Here is a 15,911-nt window from a genome sequence, read left to right as displayed (position 1 = left end):
GGCCGGTCAGAATTAGTTACATGTAAGGAATTAGTAATTTGGGAAAGAAGAAATGTAGGCTTATTGTTTCTAGAGAAACAACAGTCCTTAAAGGCTAATAAGCCTAACATTCATTCGGGATTTGCCAGATCTTGGTGATGACTGGCTGACGCTCATCTCAGTAGGCTGGCTGCTGTCTGTAGGCGGAGCTTGGCTGCTACAGCAAGAGCCCCTCCCCCCTGCCCCTGTGAAAGAGCACCTGAGATCTTCACACCCTGAGACAGTGACAGGTCAGAAGAGGGGCCTCGGGGCAGGCCATTGTAGATCTCAGTTGCTAACCAGGCTGTGGGCCAGTGCCCTATACACTGTGTGCAGACAAGGGAGGCCGAGTGCGTACCAGGTCTCATTCCCTCTCCGAGTCCCTGGCATTGCTCCTTTATTGTCCCCAAAGTGGCAGTTGTCCATCTTGCTAAAAATCTTCAGCTCATGTCACTGTCTTCGGCACAGCTCCTGCCACAGGTGTCGAATACATTTCGAACAGTTAAAAATGTAACTGTTTTAGATGTAATTGCTATAATAAGATACTAGGGGTAATTAATTTCCAGAGAAAGGTGTACTCAGTTCACAGTGTTGGAATCTCTAGCCCAAGATCCAGTGAGCCTGCAGCTTTAAGCCTCTAGAGGGGACACTGGATCACAGGGAAGGGAATGTATATGGAGGACACTTCTATTAATGACCAGGAAGTAAAAACTAAAATGGCCAGGGTCCCATAATACCCTCAAAATGGCCTAAGGAGCTCCCCCAGGTTGTACTTTCCTATGGTTCCACAGCTGCTCTGATAGTGCCGTTCTGGAGACAAAGTCTTTAGCACAGGAACCTTTGACAGACACTGACCCTAGCCATGGCGTGACTATTATCCCAATGCAGAAGTGATAATACATGACAGGAATACCTGAACCGATTTGTAACTGGTTAGGGAATTCGTTGGTTCCAAGACTTCTTGAGAAAGAAGGATTTATACCCTCTACCAGGAACAGCTTTTTTAAACATTTTTTGTTTTGTTTTGTTTTGTTTTGTTTTGTCTTGTTTTGTGGGCTGGGAAGATGGTTCAGTGGGTGACAGCATTTGTTGCAAAGTCTGATGACCCAGAACCTGCATGGTGAGAGGAGAAAAATCACTTCCACAAGTTGTCCCCTGACCACCATATACATGCTGCAGCACGCATGCACACACAAGCACTCATGCACCAAAAAAAAAGCAAATTATTTTATTTTGTATGTAGGTGTTTTGCCTGCATGTATACTGCATACTATGTATGTGTCTGTTGCCTACAGAAGCCAGAAAAGGGCATTGGATTCCCTGCAACTGAAGTTACCAGATTGTTGTGAGCCTCCATAGCTACACAGGTACCAAGACTCGAACCAAGGTCCTCTGGAAAAGCAGCCAGGATTCTTAACTACCGAGACATCTCTTGAGGCCCCTATTTTTTTTAAATAAAAAAATATATTATCCAGGAAGAGTAACACATGCTGTTAACTCCAATACTCTGGAGGCAGAGGGAGGGGAATCTCTGAGCTTTAGGCCAGCCTGGTCTACAGAGTGAGTTCCGTGATAACCTGGGCTACACAGAGAAACCCTGTCTCTAAAAGCCAAACAGAATAATTAATTGTTGGCGTGCAGAGATAGGGGTTGAACACTGGGCCTGCGTGTCCTAGGCAAGCACAATATCACTGAGCTACACTTCCAGTTCCTCAGGAAAAGGATTTTTTAAAAAGTATTAGCATAAGAACCAGATTAAAAACAAAATTGGTTAATGTCCTATGAAACCTCTGCCAAACCATGGAGGTTATGTCCCTTGCCCAGTGGAAGTCTGTGCTTAGCCCAGTCCTTCTTCACTGAGTCAGAGGTCAACCTTACATATACCTCTTGAAGCCTACATATTTTCCCTCAGAGACATGCCCTTTTGGGCTGCCACTGGGGAGTGTCAGGTGACACTGAGGGTCTGTACACTTACCACCCTTATGACTTGCTTTGTAAATTGCGAGGGCATTCCTCAGATCCCTTAATGCTCTTTGGTTATGAGAAAGGGGGCTTCTGGGAGATGCCAGGAGCAATCCTGGGGAAGAAGCAATCATGGACGTGATAAAACAGGGGCAGGAGCTGGGGTGTAGCCTTTGCTCTCTTCATGTGGACCCTGTAGTGGGGTGGGGGTGGGAGCAGCTGCAAGAATGGGGGGGGACAGAATGTGCCAGGACAAGTTGGTGCCATGAAGAAGGGGACAGAAAGTCAGCAGGGCTTGGAGACCCGCTGGGTGTAAGGAAGGTTCTCATTTCCTTAAGAAATTTTCTCACTTTAAAAGCAGAGTGACCAGGAAGCTAGGAGTACCACCTACAGGAGTGACGAATCAGGGTGGTCCCAGGGAGTCGACTAAACACACACACACACACACACACACACACACACACACACACACACACACACACACACACACTGTCTTCCTGAATGCTGTCTCTCTGATCTCCACCATCAGGGACTTCCTCTCTGCCAGGTATCTGGGCACCAGGCAGCAGTCCTGACTCTAACCAGGCCTGGCAGTGGGTAGAGCTGGTGCTGGTGATGTGGGTGGGATGGGACTCCAGGGCGTTAAGGGTGGGTTATGGTGGGAAACTGGTGGTCTGGGGCTAAACGTGGCCTTTGGACATATTTTCTTTGTTCTTTGGCTTTTATATATTTGTTTTAACTTTGTTTTTAATTTTTCAAGTAAACTCGATTATAAAAACTTGCAGAAAATGATCCTTTTTTGTGTTTTAGAGTTGTGTTAGTTATTAGTGCCATTGCAGTCAAAGGGTTCCAGATGAAGCTAAGTAAAAACCAGGGCTTCTCTTAGCTATCTGAAGAGGTTCTGCAACAGCTACTCGTATATTCAGTGAGGAGACGTGTGGCAGGCATGCAGGCCAACAACCCCATCTCTTTTGAGAGGCTTCTTTCCTGGACAGGTGACAATAAGACTGACCTTTAACCTCTTCTCACTGGGTGCAGCTCAGAGGCTCTGGGGAAGCAGGGACTGGGTGCAGCTAACAGGCGAACACTGCTGAGCCTTCTCAGCTGCAGCCAGAGCCAGCCTTCTGTCCCCACATCAGCAAGAAGGCCATCAACTCAGAGTACTGATGTGAAGAACCTTCCCCAAGCAGTTCTACCACAGTTCTTTACAGTCGGGCTTCTAGTCCACCAGAGGCGGTCAGAACCAAGGACAGCAGGCCTTTTCTTGGCCAAGGCCATCACTAGCTTCCTGCCCACCTACCCCACCCCCAAACTCATTCACAGCTAATGACTGCCCAGGTAGTGAGAGTGGGGTGCAGTCCTTTCTCTCCCTCCCACTCACCATCAGATAGGTGGAGGGGGAGTTGAGCCTGTGCCCTGTGGCACTCAAAGTGAAGGCTTTGCACAGTGTCAGAGTAATGAATTCTGCAAGGGCTTGAAGCAAGGGCTGGAGGATTTTTGTGCCATGTGTCTAGGAGTGACAACCCCCAGTGGTTAATTACTGCCACATGATGAGAGCCGAGCTGGTAGCAAAATGAGATAAGTTCATTATGAGGTAAATTTGAAGTTAATTGGATTCATATCCCCACCCCCACATCGGTGTACATCAGACAACTTCAGACGGGGCTTGTGAAAGAGAAAGCATTTCGACTGGGCAGAAACTGGTATCCAGGTCTGGTCACTTTGTGGAGGTAGTAAAGCGGAGCCACAGCATGGGTTCCTCTGCTGAGTAGAACTGGATTGGTGGATTAATGTCATCTTGGCAAACACCTCTGAGTGCCTACTGCATTCCAGGGCAGGGCAGGGGAGGCAGGGGACCACAGAAGCGCTTGGTCTCTGGCGAGCTCCAGTCCAGAGGTAAGGGGAGGACAGGGGTCGGGTGCAGGCAGGAATGTGGAGGGATCTGGTGCCATAATGCCTGGGGTGTGGCCCCACTTCTTACCTGGGGTGTGAGGCCTAAACGATCTCCACATCTTCATTTCCACATCTGTAGAATGGGCTGGTAATGGGTCTTGTCTCGTGTGGGCTTTGAGGGTTAAATGCGGGAGTACCTTCAAAACACAAACATGCTTAGAACGTGGTCCGTGCCAGAAACACGGCTGTCGTGGAAGATGAGGCACAGGAAGTACCTGGTCCAAAGCAGGGCTCAGGGGAACCCCCAGGGAAGCTGTGACTCTTCTGATGGGCTGGTGTCCAGGGCAGCCCAGGGTTAAGGTGAGGCGGAATAGACACCATCTCTGCATGGGAGGGGTGACAAAGAGTTCCCAGCTCCAAAGCAGGCGTGAAGGGTGCCATTGCTTCCCTTAAGGACCCTGATTTTCCAATCAGAGAAGTAGACTCAGGTGATTTTATTAAGTAACAGGGGTAAGATTTGAACCCTGGGCCCACGTGTCTCCCAGGCTTGACCCCTCCCATTCTGAGGTCAAGATTGGGTTCTAGAGGTAACTGGGGAGGCTCTGTGAAAGGGAGAAAGGCTGTGGGGGCCTTCTGGCTCTTCAGGGCTGGCCCTCACAGAGCTGACCCAGCCTCGCCTCCCTGGAGGTAAGGCTGCCCTCTGGCGGCCATGCTCCTCTGGTCAGATTCGGCTTGCCTTTGTCCGACCCTGCTCCCTTCCCTAGGTGCATCCCAAAAGGGCACATCTTCCTTTCACCTGTTCATCCAAATTTACACACACACACACACACACACACACACACACACACACACACACACACACACACACACATTGTCCCTCCGAGAGTTTCTTTTGGAATCTAACCTTGGACTTTCTTGGTTCATCTGCTGTCGGTACATGAGCAGTTTCCATTTTCTGTCTATCACTTACCTGTGGGTGCTGCCCTGAACACTTACCTATGGGTTTTCCAGGGACAGTCAGTTGGTCCCACGTACAACTCAGAGATTGCTGTCACATGGGAACTCTATGTCCAACCTTCGAAGGGACTCCTGGACTTTCTAAAGTCCACACAGCATTTTGCATTCCCTCCAACAGGAGATAAGAATTCCAGTTTTCCTCCTCAAAAAATGGTTATAATCTGCCTCTCTAATGCAACCGTCCTGGCAGGGGAGAAGCACGATGTCACTGTGTCTTTGATTCTCATTTCCCTAATGGCCAATGGCGCTGAGCAGCTTGATCTGGACTTACATTTGTTCCTTTCTATCCACGTGCTATGAAAGTCCTTTGCTCGTTTGTAATTAGTTTGTCTCTCTTTTTTTATTAATTTCTGATTTTTTATGTGTTCTGCATGAAGCCTTTTATGAGAAACCTAATTTGCAAACATTTTTCTGCCTTACTGCGGGTCATCTTTGTTTTATTCTCTTTCTAAAAATTTTAAATAAAAACCATATTTTTTTTTTAGACAGGTCTCACTGTGGAGACCTAGATGGGCTGGAACTCACTGTGTAGACTAGGTTGGCTTTGAGATCCACCTGCTTTTGCCTTCCAAGTGCTGGCATTTAAGGCATGTGTGTCACCACATCCATCCTTTAAAGCAAATAATAATAATAATAATAATAATAATAATAATAATAATAATAATAATTTTCCAGTTTTTGTTGATTTGCTTGCATGATTTTAAAGAAGGTCTAAACCGTGTTTACACTTACATGGCTGAGGCGGCATGCAGGCAAGCCTCTGGTTTGGAATCACTGTTAGTGGCCTTTCCTTACATCTAGCCTGAGGGGACTTCTGCTGCTCTCCCAGCTGGGGGGGGGGTGGCTCTTTTGTTTGTTTTAAATGCTCGTGGAGTTTGTTCTCCCGAGTGCTATTCAGAGTCTACTCACTCAATTCTATTTTTCTGAAAGGCTCATGTGTTATCCAACACCACATGTAAGGGTCCTCACCCCTGGCTGGAAGTGTATGCACACTGTGTTCTACTTCCCACCTTCCTCTCCATCCCATTGGTTTCCTAGTCATGAACAGGTATCACGCTTTCAATTAAAAAGACTTCCACAGAAGTCCTAGCATCTGGGAGGCCAGTTTCCTCATGGGAGACACTGAATAATCTAGCAAGAGTTGAGTCCCTAGACCTCAGGACGCCTGAGGTGAAGTCCCTTCCTGCTCCTACTATGTCCTCTGAGACCTCTGGGTTTCAGTTTCTTCAGTGGTACGTTGGGGTAGGTACCAGTCCTTCCCTTCATCTCACAGCTGAAATGAACAAGGTTCCATCTTGAGTTTCAGAGTCCCTAGAACTCCTTGCTTTTCATAGGCAAGGCTAGGGCTCGGTTGTTCTTTCAGGAGAAGGCTACAAGTCGGACAAGGTGTGCTCACCTGTAGTTCTGCGTGTCAGGAACCCAATCAGTTCATCCTGCACAGTTACCGGCAAATGTGCTGACGTCATCGGTACCATCGCAGCATTGCAGACGGTGTGAATCATCCAATCCTCACCAAGGAGGGACTACGCCCGCACGGGCTTGCATGTCATGCTGTGTTTGGAGATGCTGATTCTGTTTGGCCTCCCAGCCCAGAGTCCTGAATCAGCTAAGCAAGAGCTGTAGCATCTCTCTGGGTGCTTTGTGCCTGCTGAGGCGAGTGATAGAGAAGGCATCAGGCAGCGGACATGCCCGTTGCTCTCAGGGTCACTGGATCCACAGCTCCAGCCCAGGAGAGTCCTCAGAGGCCATCACAGCAAATGTGAGCCTTGAATTATTTCTGTTTCCTGCCAAGGATGTATACAGCTTCTTCTTGGAGTCAGACTGGTATTCTTGGAAGCCCAGGGAAGTGTATTCATAATAATAGTGATGGTGGTGTGGTGATGGTGTAGTGATGGTGTGGTGATGGTGATGGTGGTGGTGGTGGTAGTGGAGGTGATGGTGGTGATGGTGGTGATGGTGGTGGTGGTGGAGGTGGTGATGGTGTGGAGGTGGTGATGGTGTGGAGGTGGTGATGGTGTGGTAGTGGTGGTAGTGGAGATGGTGGAGGAGGAGGAGGAAACAGAACAGGTCACATGTATAACATTTGTATCAGTCATCAATGGCTTAGCAGACCACACTGCAGTGCAAGGCCAGTAGCCACTTGTCTTGCTCATGCCTTTTGGGGCCAAGTGGCTGAATTAGGGGAGGCTCTGTCTCCCTGCTTCACAGATGAGAGGGTATGGGGACATGTTCTCATGGTGACAGCAGATATGCACAGGGCCACACCCAGGTTCACACGCAACAAGAGCTGCCTTCTCTGAGTAAAACATGGGTTCACCGGTAACACAAAGGAGCCCCCAGGAACTGAGAGGCTCGGTGGCAGGGTTCCTTGTAGAACACACATCACCATTTGCCAGCTTCTCACAGGGCACATTGGAGGGGAGGAAAGGAATGTGCCCAGTACGATGGCAGATGCCAGGCAAGGCTGGAACTGGCACCATGCCCCATTGAGGCTGTACTTGGAGAGAACCTGCTGCCAGCAGCCCAGGGCACACCCGTGGCCCTCCGGGCAGCACTCTACAACTGCAGGGGAAATTAAGGCTACAAGCACTTACAATACACTCACGCCCCGTGCCTGTCACATGGGTGCACCCTTGGGCCAGCATGAGCTTCAGGGGCTCTGAGAAGCTGAAGAGCAGAGAATTGTTCCTAAAGCTGGGGAGCTGAGCCAGGAGTGGACTGTAGTCTGACTTGCCCAGGGTCCCACAGAGGCAGAAACAGAGCTGGGACCAGGATTAAAGGGCCCTGGATGGTCTTCATGTTTCCCCCTCCACAGTGTCACTGAATGTCAGCATCACACAGCTGAACCCTGGGGAGCTCACAGCTCCTTCTCTGGGAACTGACAGTCATGTGTGTGTGTGTGTGTGTGTGTGTGTGTGTGTGTGTGTGTGTGTCTCTCTCTCTCTCTCTCTCTCTCTCTGCTGTGTCACCAGCTCACCTGGTCTTGTTGCTTAACTCGTCAACCCACCCTCCCAGTTGCCAGCCACCCTTCTCACTCACTGTTCCCCATGATCCCACCACCTCTCACTATCTGTAGAGGCCCGGGCTATGGCTCAAAGCCAGGCTCTCTCTCCTACTGGATGTGTTGCTGTGGACAGGTTATGTATCTGCTCTTTCCTTCAGTTTCCTCTCACGGAGTCGTCAGGACGATATGTTGAGAGTGTCTCTATAATGACTATTTTGTCAGTAAAATTTCATAACCTTAGCGTTGTCCATTCCCCCCTGGGGTGTTTCCATTGCTCTGGGATGGTAGACGGGGAAGCCTTTGGAGGAAGCAACCATCAGAAAGACTAGAAAGGCCGTGGGAGGAGCAGGCTCCTGTGGGTGACGTGACCTAGGGGTTGAACTGAATGCAGAATGGGTAGGACGGAAAGAAGGCTGCTTGAAAGGGGCACGGCCTGCGCAAAGGTGGGGGGTAGGGACTGGTAGGAGTGGATGAAGCTGGGAGAGCACAGATTAAGGAGGCCTCCGAAAACCAAGCAGGAGTCTCTTAACTTACAAGGTGGCGGAAGGTACTCAGCCTTTAAAAATGGAAACTTCTGGACATCTCTCCACTAGTTGACTGCTCCTCCAACTCTTTCACTGGCTGAAGTGCTTTTCCTAGGATTTTCCGGATCCAAGGCAAACCCAGCTAATTGTAATCTGGTTGCCATTTTCCCACATCCCACGCTTACCCCTCTTGTCTTATTGTATCGGTTGAAACTTTCAGGATAATTTTCCACGATAATATGGGTAATAAATTCCCCTGTCACATTCCTGACTTTGATAGGAATTTCCCTGTGTTTAAACAATGGAGTATAAATATAATACTGACCACTTTAAAATCAGTGTAAGATTGGAGTGTTCTTCGAGTTTTGTTTACCGACATGTAAGGATGAGTCTTGAATGGTGGCTGATGTCTTTTCCACCTCTTTTGTACAGCCAGGCGGGTTTCCTTCCTTCTTATGGTGATGGGCAGCTCTCACAAATGGTTTGGTATTGAACCATCCTCACCTACCTAGACTCAAACTCATCTGGTCATAGCCCACCATTGCTCCCCCAGCATCACTCAGCCAGCGCAGTTGTGGACATATACAACCATTGTTAATATCAGCAGGAACGAAAGAACTTGGTACCACATTAATGAATCGTGAGACAAACCTTTAATTCTTAATTTCTCTCCTCTGTCAGTTAAGTACTTACATCAGAGTTTTGTTGGTGGAATGAATTAGACAGACTCTCTTGGTTTATAGACTGGACTATTTAGTAACCTAAGAATGTATCTTTTGGAGATTTAAAACAACTTACCCAAATAAGAACAAATAAAAACTCGCTCATGAAGCTAAGTGGGCAAGGCGCTTATTTTTTTTAATAAAGACATTTGTTCTGCTTCTCCCATGATTATTAGGCTGTTGGTATTTTCTAGCTGCTCTTGTGTTAATTGGGGTAATTTATGTTTTCCCGGAAAACTGAACCTTTTGTTGAGAACTTCCTATTTATAATGTGCAGTGTATATTCTTCTTTATAAATATTATTTCTTCTATGATTTCAGTCATATCGTGCCTCATTCTGTATCTTGATAATTCTATGGGGTTTGTTTTAAATCTTGTTGGGTCTGGCTGTTTTATTGGCCTTTTCAGAGGAGCCTGGGCATGCTCAGAGTGGTTTGACCGTAGACTCCCTGGTCCTTTCAAACAAGGACTCTTCCTGCCGTGCCTGCCTCTGTTTGCCGTCCACTTATTGATTCCTTCCTCCTCCTTTCCCCAAGTTGCTTTTATTGCTTTTCCTCCTGCCCTTCTGAGTTGAGTGCTTTGCCAAGGTTCCGATTTTCTGAACCTTTGCTTGAAGGATCAAGATTGTAAAGTGTGTGTACCAACAGTAAAAACTGTTGACCAAACAAGGCCCAAAGGGCAGACACTTGTTGAAGAATGAGCTGGCTCTGGGAGGCAGAAGTCCAGGAGTCTGAGTCCAGCCTCACTCAGACTTGCTGAGCTTCCATAGACACCCCTGAGCACACCCTACTGCCTGCCCTGTGGCTTCCCCACAGCACCGCCCGTCTTCCCAGCAGAGAGGTGCAGCACCCCCAATTTGGTCTTGAACTCCAGAAAAATATGTTCACCATAAATTCTGTGTGGCTGAATTTCCTTCTGGAAGACAGAGAGTCATGGGGACAGAGTCCCGGCAGAGAGAGGGACTTCAGGCCTCATGGTCAGAAGTTCAGACAGTCCCAAAGCAAGGTGTGAACAGATTGGCTAACCCTGTAGACTTTGTCCCTGGCTCACCTGGGACATCTCACTTTCCTATAAGAAAGGGATCCTATCAATACTTTAGCTCCTAAGGCTGAGGAATAGGGGAATTAACCCTTTCAGAATCCGTGGCAGGAGCCTTGAGTTTCCTAATTTCTTTGCAAGGGTTCATTGCTTGCAGTTGTCATCATGAGGTGGGACCCTGGGACCCCGGACCGGGCTGGAGGTGTTCCCCGGATGGGTGGAGATGCTCCCTTGATTGATGGAAATGTTCCCTGCTTGGTGGAGATACTCCCACAATTCCTGAGAAAGCCCTTCACTGAAGTAGCCCTTGACTTTGACTATCTCACACACCAGCTTCTGACGTATCAGGCCCCGTGCTGTCTCCATGGTACCCACTCCACTCCCAAGACATCATCCCAGCTCTCCTTCATCCACAACCCCAGTCACTGATGCTGTAAAGAAGACTGGGGATGAACGAACCCTGGGCTGGTGTAGGCACTGGGTTGAGGCACCTGCTCTGCCACAGTGCAAGAGGGACCCACGCCAGTTGTCCCCCTTCCTCCTCCAGGTCCGTTTTCCATCTGCAAAATGGTGAGAATATTCACCATGAAGAGACTCTTGAATCTCGTTGTGAACGGATGTGGAGGGGACTGCACGGGCTTCTCCAATGAAGTGGCTTCTCTCATTAAAATCCATTAGCACTGTGCCCTCTGACCTTGGGGTACAAAGACTGAGGTAGAGCTTCCACATTGCAGAGACGTAAGCCTTACCAGGGCAAACCTCTTCCACCCACCCCCAGGCCTGCAGGCTTGAGTTTCCTGTTTCATCTTGCCCTTCCCTGAGAGGATTGCTTAGGTGCAATTCGTGCTGAGGATGAGAGACTTCCAGAGCTAATCCTGGGGTGTCGACTTAACTCCATCATCTCGTGTAAACACATCTGAGCCAAGGTGCCCAGCCAAAGCCAGGGAGGTGATAGGCATGGGAGAGAGAAGGCTCCTTTCTGGGACTGTCTGAAGTTTTGGAGAGTTGGCAGACTTGGGGGTAGGGTAGCCTCAGACAGACTTGTAAAGTGGGGTAGCCTCTAGAAGGCACTAGAAGGGACATTGACTCAGCACTCTTCTTGTGTTGATGCCCAAACGAAGTGAAAGACTCTTAGTGGATTCTCACATCTCTAGCAGGGCCATGGTGATGGACATGAGACAATCCTGCCCTCTAGGAGCTGGGGTCTGCAGGGAGCTTGACTCTCTCTCCACTTGAGGGCCAGGGCCTTCACCTCCATGTGCCAGCAGCAGGGCAGTGTTGATGTTGGGAAAAGCACACTGCATGTTCACTGAATAAACCCACAGCCCTGGGTCTTTGGAGGGGAAGTGCAGTACAGGCCAGATGTGGAGCCGGGTATCTGAGGTGCTCCCACCACGGGCTGTTGGGAATGGGGGAGGGAGATGTGCGAGCCTGTCTTTGAAAAGCAGTGGTTAGAGGCTTTCTATAGCGGGAAGAGGGTAGGCTGAGAACCAATCAGAAGGAACAGAGTGGATGGAGGTGGACACTTGAGGAGTACACAGCCTGGTGTGTGCACTGCCATTGTCCCAGCTCCCCGAGGGGTTCTGATTTCTCAGAGATGGACCACAGTTTTAGCTTCGTCGACCTTGCCAAGTAGAGCCAGGGTAGCTAGTGTGTGCATGCATGTGCATGTGCAAGTGTGCTTGTGTGCCTGTTTGGGTTTGTGTGTGTATACATGTGCATGTGCCTATTCATGTGTGTGCACTTGTGTATTTGTGTGTGTGTGCATGTGCATATTTGTGGTTGTATGTGTGTGTGAGTGTGTGTGTGTGTGTGTGTGTGTGTGTGTGTGTGTGTGCATGTGCGTATGTTTCTTTGGGTGTAGTGTATGACATGGGCAGTAGGGCATGCTGGTGTTCAGAGTTGGAAAGAGACAAATGTGCAGTCTGCCCGGGAGCTATGACTGAACAGCAGGCTGCAAGGATGCTCACCCTGTCTTCTGTTGCTTTGATTCTTCAGGCCGAGACTTGGCAAGCACGACCCTTCCGGGGTACCCTCCGCACGTGCCCCCCGCTGGACAGGGCAGCTACTCTGCACCGACGCTGACAGGGATGGTGCCTGGTGAGTTTGCACGGTTGGCGTCTCCACAGCAGGCAGCAGACAGGGTTGCAGTGGGAGGGCACCTCCGCCCCAAAACAGCCCGGGTGACCTCAGTGCTTCTGAGAAGCCGACCTGAATAAGTCATCAAAGGTTGGCCCAGCCTCTTCTGTAGCTGGGTCTGCAGTGGGGCCAGGAGAGCAGTGGCTGTCCTGGGGAGGACATCAGGGAGTAGGTCTTTGTCTGACACTTAAGTCCCTTGTCAGTCACTCTGGGTGCCAGAACCCAGAGGGTGTTCCCTTAAACTCCTTTACTCCCCAATCTGTGGCACACGAACCACGCAGAGACAGCCCCCCTCCCAGCTGGTCATGATGGCCTCATCCCGTAAGCTGTGGCACCGTGTATTTTTACGACATGTGGGTTGTTGATGGACTTTGTCATTTGAGGCTACACTGAACACGAAGAAAACCTGTCTCTCTACCAGTGCTGGAGGCAGTTCTCACACCGAGAACAGAGATCACCATTCCTTAAGGGACCATCTCTGTCCCCCATCCTGTGGACCAAGGGGCTCATCCCTGCCAAATGGAGCAGAGCTCCCTCAGTTCTTCCTTGGGGCTGATGTGTGCCTGAATGGCCGATTTGTAAACCTTTGAGGGTTCTTGATGGGGACTTGAATGAGCTTGAGTTTAACATAAGTATCCTGCAGGTATATAAGGCTTGTGTGTGTGAGAGAGGGGGTGGTTGGGCCTCATGTCATAACAAGCAGGTGAGGGTAGAGGCAAATGGAGTTCCCCACACTGCACACCCTGGCGCAGAATGCCAAGGAGCCCAGGATTCAAAATTCCACTTTGGCCTGGTTGTGTGCACAGTGTATTTAACAAGGTAGGAGGATGGAGCATATTTCATTTAACGGTTTGTTAGCTTGATTTATGCCTTTTAAATATGAGACATATGGGAAATGGCCTCTGTGAGCACTCTTGTCCTGGGCCTTGCCAACACCAGGGAGGCCTGCCAGGTTGCACCGCGAGAGCTTTGCCTTTTCCACAGCAAGTATAGACCTGTGGCAGATGCCAGAGAAATACGGCACACAGGCTGAGGTGATGGGGCCACCCACACACACCTGGGCTTGTCAGCCCCAAACCTTTAGCAGTTGTGGTCGCAGACCACAGGGGAGAGCGGCCCCTCACATTTACCTAGCACTTTGTAACAAGTAAACCCCTTTCTCTGTGCTTATAGAGAAGAACTCTGTTGGATGGGTTAGCTCGAGGGTATAACCCCCATTTCTCTAAATGGCTGGGACCTAAAGGGGTTAGTGGACTGCAGGAAGCTGTTAATGAGGGTGGTCCAGCATGAGGTGCTGTGCTACCTATGGGCTCTCTACAACTCTGGCTTTTCAGAAGGGACTTGCAATAGTAGCCCTGAGTCCTGGTCCCAGTTAGAACTTGTGAAGGTGAGACCACCTTGGTGGCCTTCCCAGAAAACTTCCCCTTCTCCAGAGACCAAGCTCAGAAGCTGAACTTTTCCTGGCTTATCCAAACAGTGACCCTTGACCCTGGCCATTCCCCCAGTCCTGGCTACCAGGCCCCACAGACAAATAGCTATGGGCCTGGAAGAGGCCCCCGCTGGATGGTGGGTGCTTCTCATGCAGTAATCCAGATGGCAGCAGGAATCGTGGGACCGTGCAAGGGCACAATCTCCCAAGTCTCCTGCCATGGTCACATGGTCCTGGGACCCAGTCCTCCAGCACAGAGGAACGGCACCCAAGGAAGGAAACAAGAATTATGGTTGGGGAGCCTGCCCCCTAAGAGCCCTAAACTCCTCTCTCTCTCTCTCTCTCTCTCTCTCTCTCTCTCTCTCTCTCTCTCTCTCTCTCTCCCTCCCTCCCTCCCTCCCTCCCTCTCTCCCTCTCTCCCTCTCTCTCTTCCTCCCTCCTCCCCTCCCTATTTCCTGCCCCTTCTCTTCCTTCTGCCGTCTCTGAGCTTTCTCTTCTCCCACACCATGGACAGGACCATGGACGGCACGGCACTTAATGCTTTAGTCCTTGTGCCTCAGTGTCCTATTCCCTGTCACGTCCTGATTCTACATTGTCTCCAAACCTGTTTCTTGGATGACCTGTGCCCTTTGCCTTTCAGCAGAGCAATGGTCTGGCCCCACCCAACCCCGCCCCATGTCTTGCCAAGGTCTGCCCTAGCTTGCTTTGTGGGTTCCCCTCCCAGCTCTCACTGTCCTGAATCGATCACTGATCTCTCAGGGACTTTTCTTCCACACCCTGGACCACATCCCACCTTGATCTGCTGAAATCCAGCTCCACTCTTCAGGTCTAAGCACAAACACTAGGCGCCTTCCAGGATGGTCCCAACGGCGGCTAGCGTTTTCTGTCCTGTCAGCCACGTGGTGCACAAGGCTCTCACTGGAACCCTGTCAGTTGTGGGTGCCGTCATAGCACCAAGCTGGTTCTAGGTACTTTCTGTGGGTGTCAGCTAGGGGACAGAGGCTGGAGAAAACAGATAGGCCTGCGTTTTAATTTCCTGTGACAAACAGAAGACAACCCCAAATGCAGTGCTCAGAATAACAACTGAAGCATTCTCTCTGGTTTCTGTAACAAGTCTGAAATCGGTATCACTGGGCCAAAATGCTGGCACTGGCCCTGTTTACTCCTGGGCAAACCCTGGGAAGTGGCTGCCTCTCTCCTCGTCCAGCTTCACCCAGCTGTACCACTCCAAGGCCAAGTGACTCCATCACCCTTCCCTTCACTCATGTAAGAGCACCCGAGCCTTTGGGCCCGGGTGGGTTATCAAGGTCATTCGTAGATGAACTTGATCACATCTGCCAACGAGTCTTGGCATCACAGTCTCCACCCCGGGATCCTCACATGCCGGGTTCTAGGGACCACGCCGTGGCTCTGCTGTGGTTTGTCCGAGGGCTTTGATCTTGCATCTGTTCAGATTTCTGCTGCTTAACCTCTCTGGTTTCTAAGCCCGTGAGGTATTTACTTGATGGGGTCCAGTTTTCACAGCCATGGAGGGCCTGTTGGTATGTTCTGAGAAAACAGTTGACAAGACTCCGGGGGGAGCTGTTATCTGCTCTGAGGTGGCCACACTGGGATGGATGGTTTCGCAGCGTAAATCGGTCTCCCATACTCGCTGTGGGCCTGCGGTACAATCTGCAGGGAAGTAGAAACCCCATGGTTCTTTGCCTCCATGGGCTTTACGAAACGCTTGGCTGTCACTGTTTCCCACGTACAGTGGAAACTTCCATTTATAGCATTGGCTTTCAGTGGAAACTTCCATTTATAGCATTGGCTTTCAGGATACCCCGAGGAGGGACTGTCTCCAAGGCACACTGGAGCAGTTGTACTCTGGGGTGTGTGGGAGAAAAGGTGGGGGCGGGCCTAACGAGTTCTGCATTGAGTGGCAGTTTGTTGGCCTGTCCTGCTTCCTGGCCTTGATGTTGCTGAGGTACTGTCTACCCTTCCTGCCCCAGGGCATCCTCACGTCTGCGGGAACATGGCATCTAGCTCCTCTGAGGGGTTTGCTATTCCCTTTCGGCAGCCCTTTGCAGATCAGTTTTCCTGGAGAAAGCAAGGCTCACGTATTCTATCAGCTAAGGGTGGAGACAGATTTCAGTTTTTATTTCCATCAAGGTCTCAGCAAATGC

The 15,911-nt window shown here is 50.0% G+C and overlaps 1 protein-coding gene across 6 annotated transcripts in view; it reads left to right on the top strand.

The window, feature by feature from the left end:
* Positions 1 to 15,911, top strand: part of Pax5 (paired box 5) — a 186,597-nt gene that overhangs the window by 133,397 nt on the left and 37,289 nt on the right. For all 6 annotated transcript variants that reach the window (XM_039110570.2, XM_039110568.2, XM_039110567.2 and 3 more), the window contains one exon: positions 12,177 to 12,278. In XM_039110570.2, coding sequence (XP_038966498.1) covers positions 12,177 to 12,278 — 102 coding nt within the window. The remainder of the gene's footprint in view (positions 1 to 12,176; positions 12,279 to 15,911) is intronic.

Source organism: Rattus norvegicus, chromosome 5 (assembly GCF_036323735.1).
Source record: "Rattus norvegicus strain BN/NHsdMcwi chromosome 5, GRCr8, whole genome shotgun sequence".
NCBI lineage: Eukaryota > Metazoa > Chordata > Mammalia > Rodentia > Muridae > Rattus > Rattus norvegicus.
Note: the sequence above shows the minus strand (reverse complement) of the source record. Positions and strands in the feature narration are given on the sequence as shown.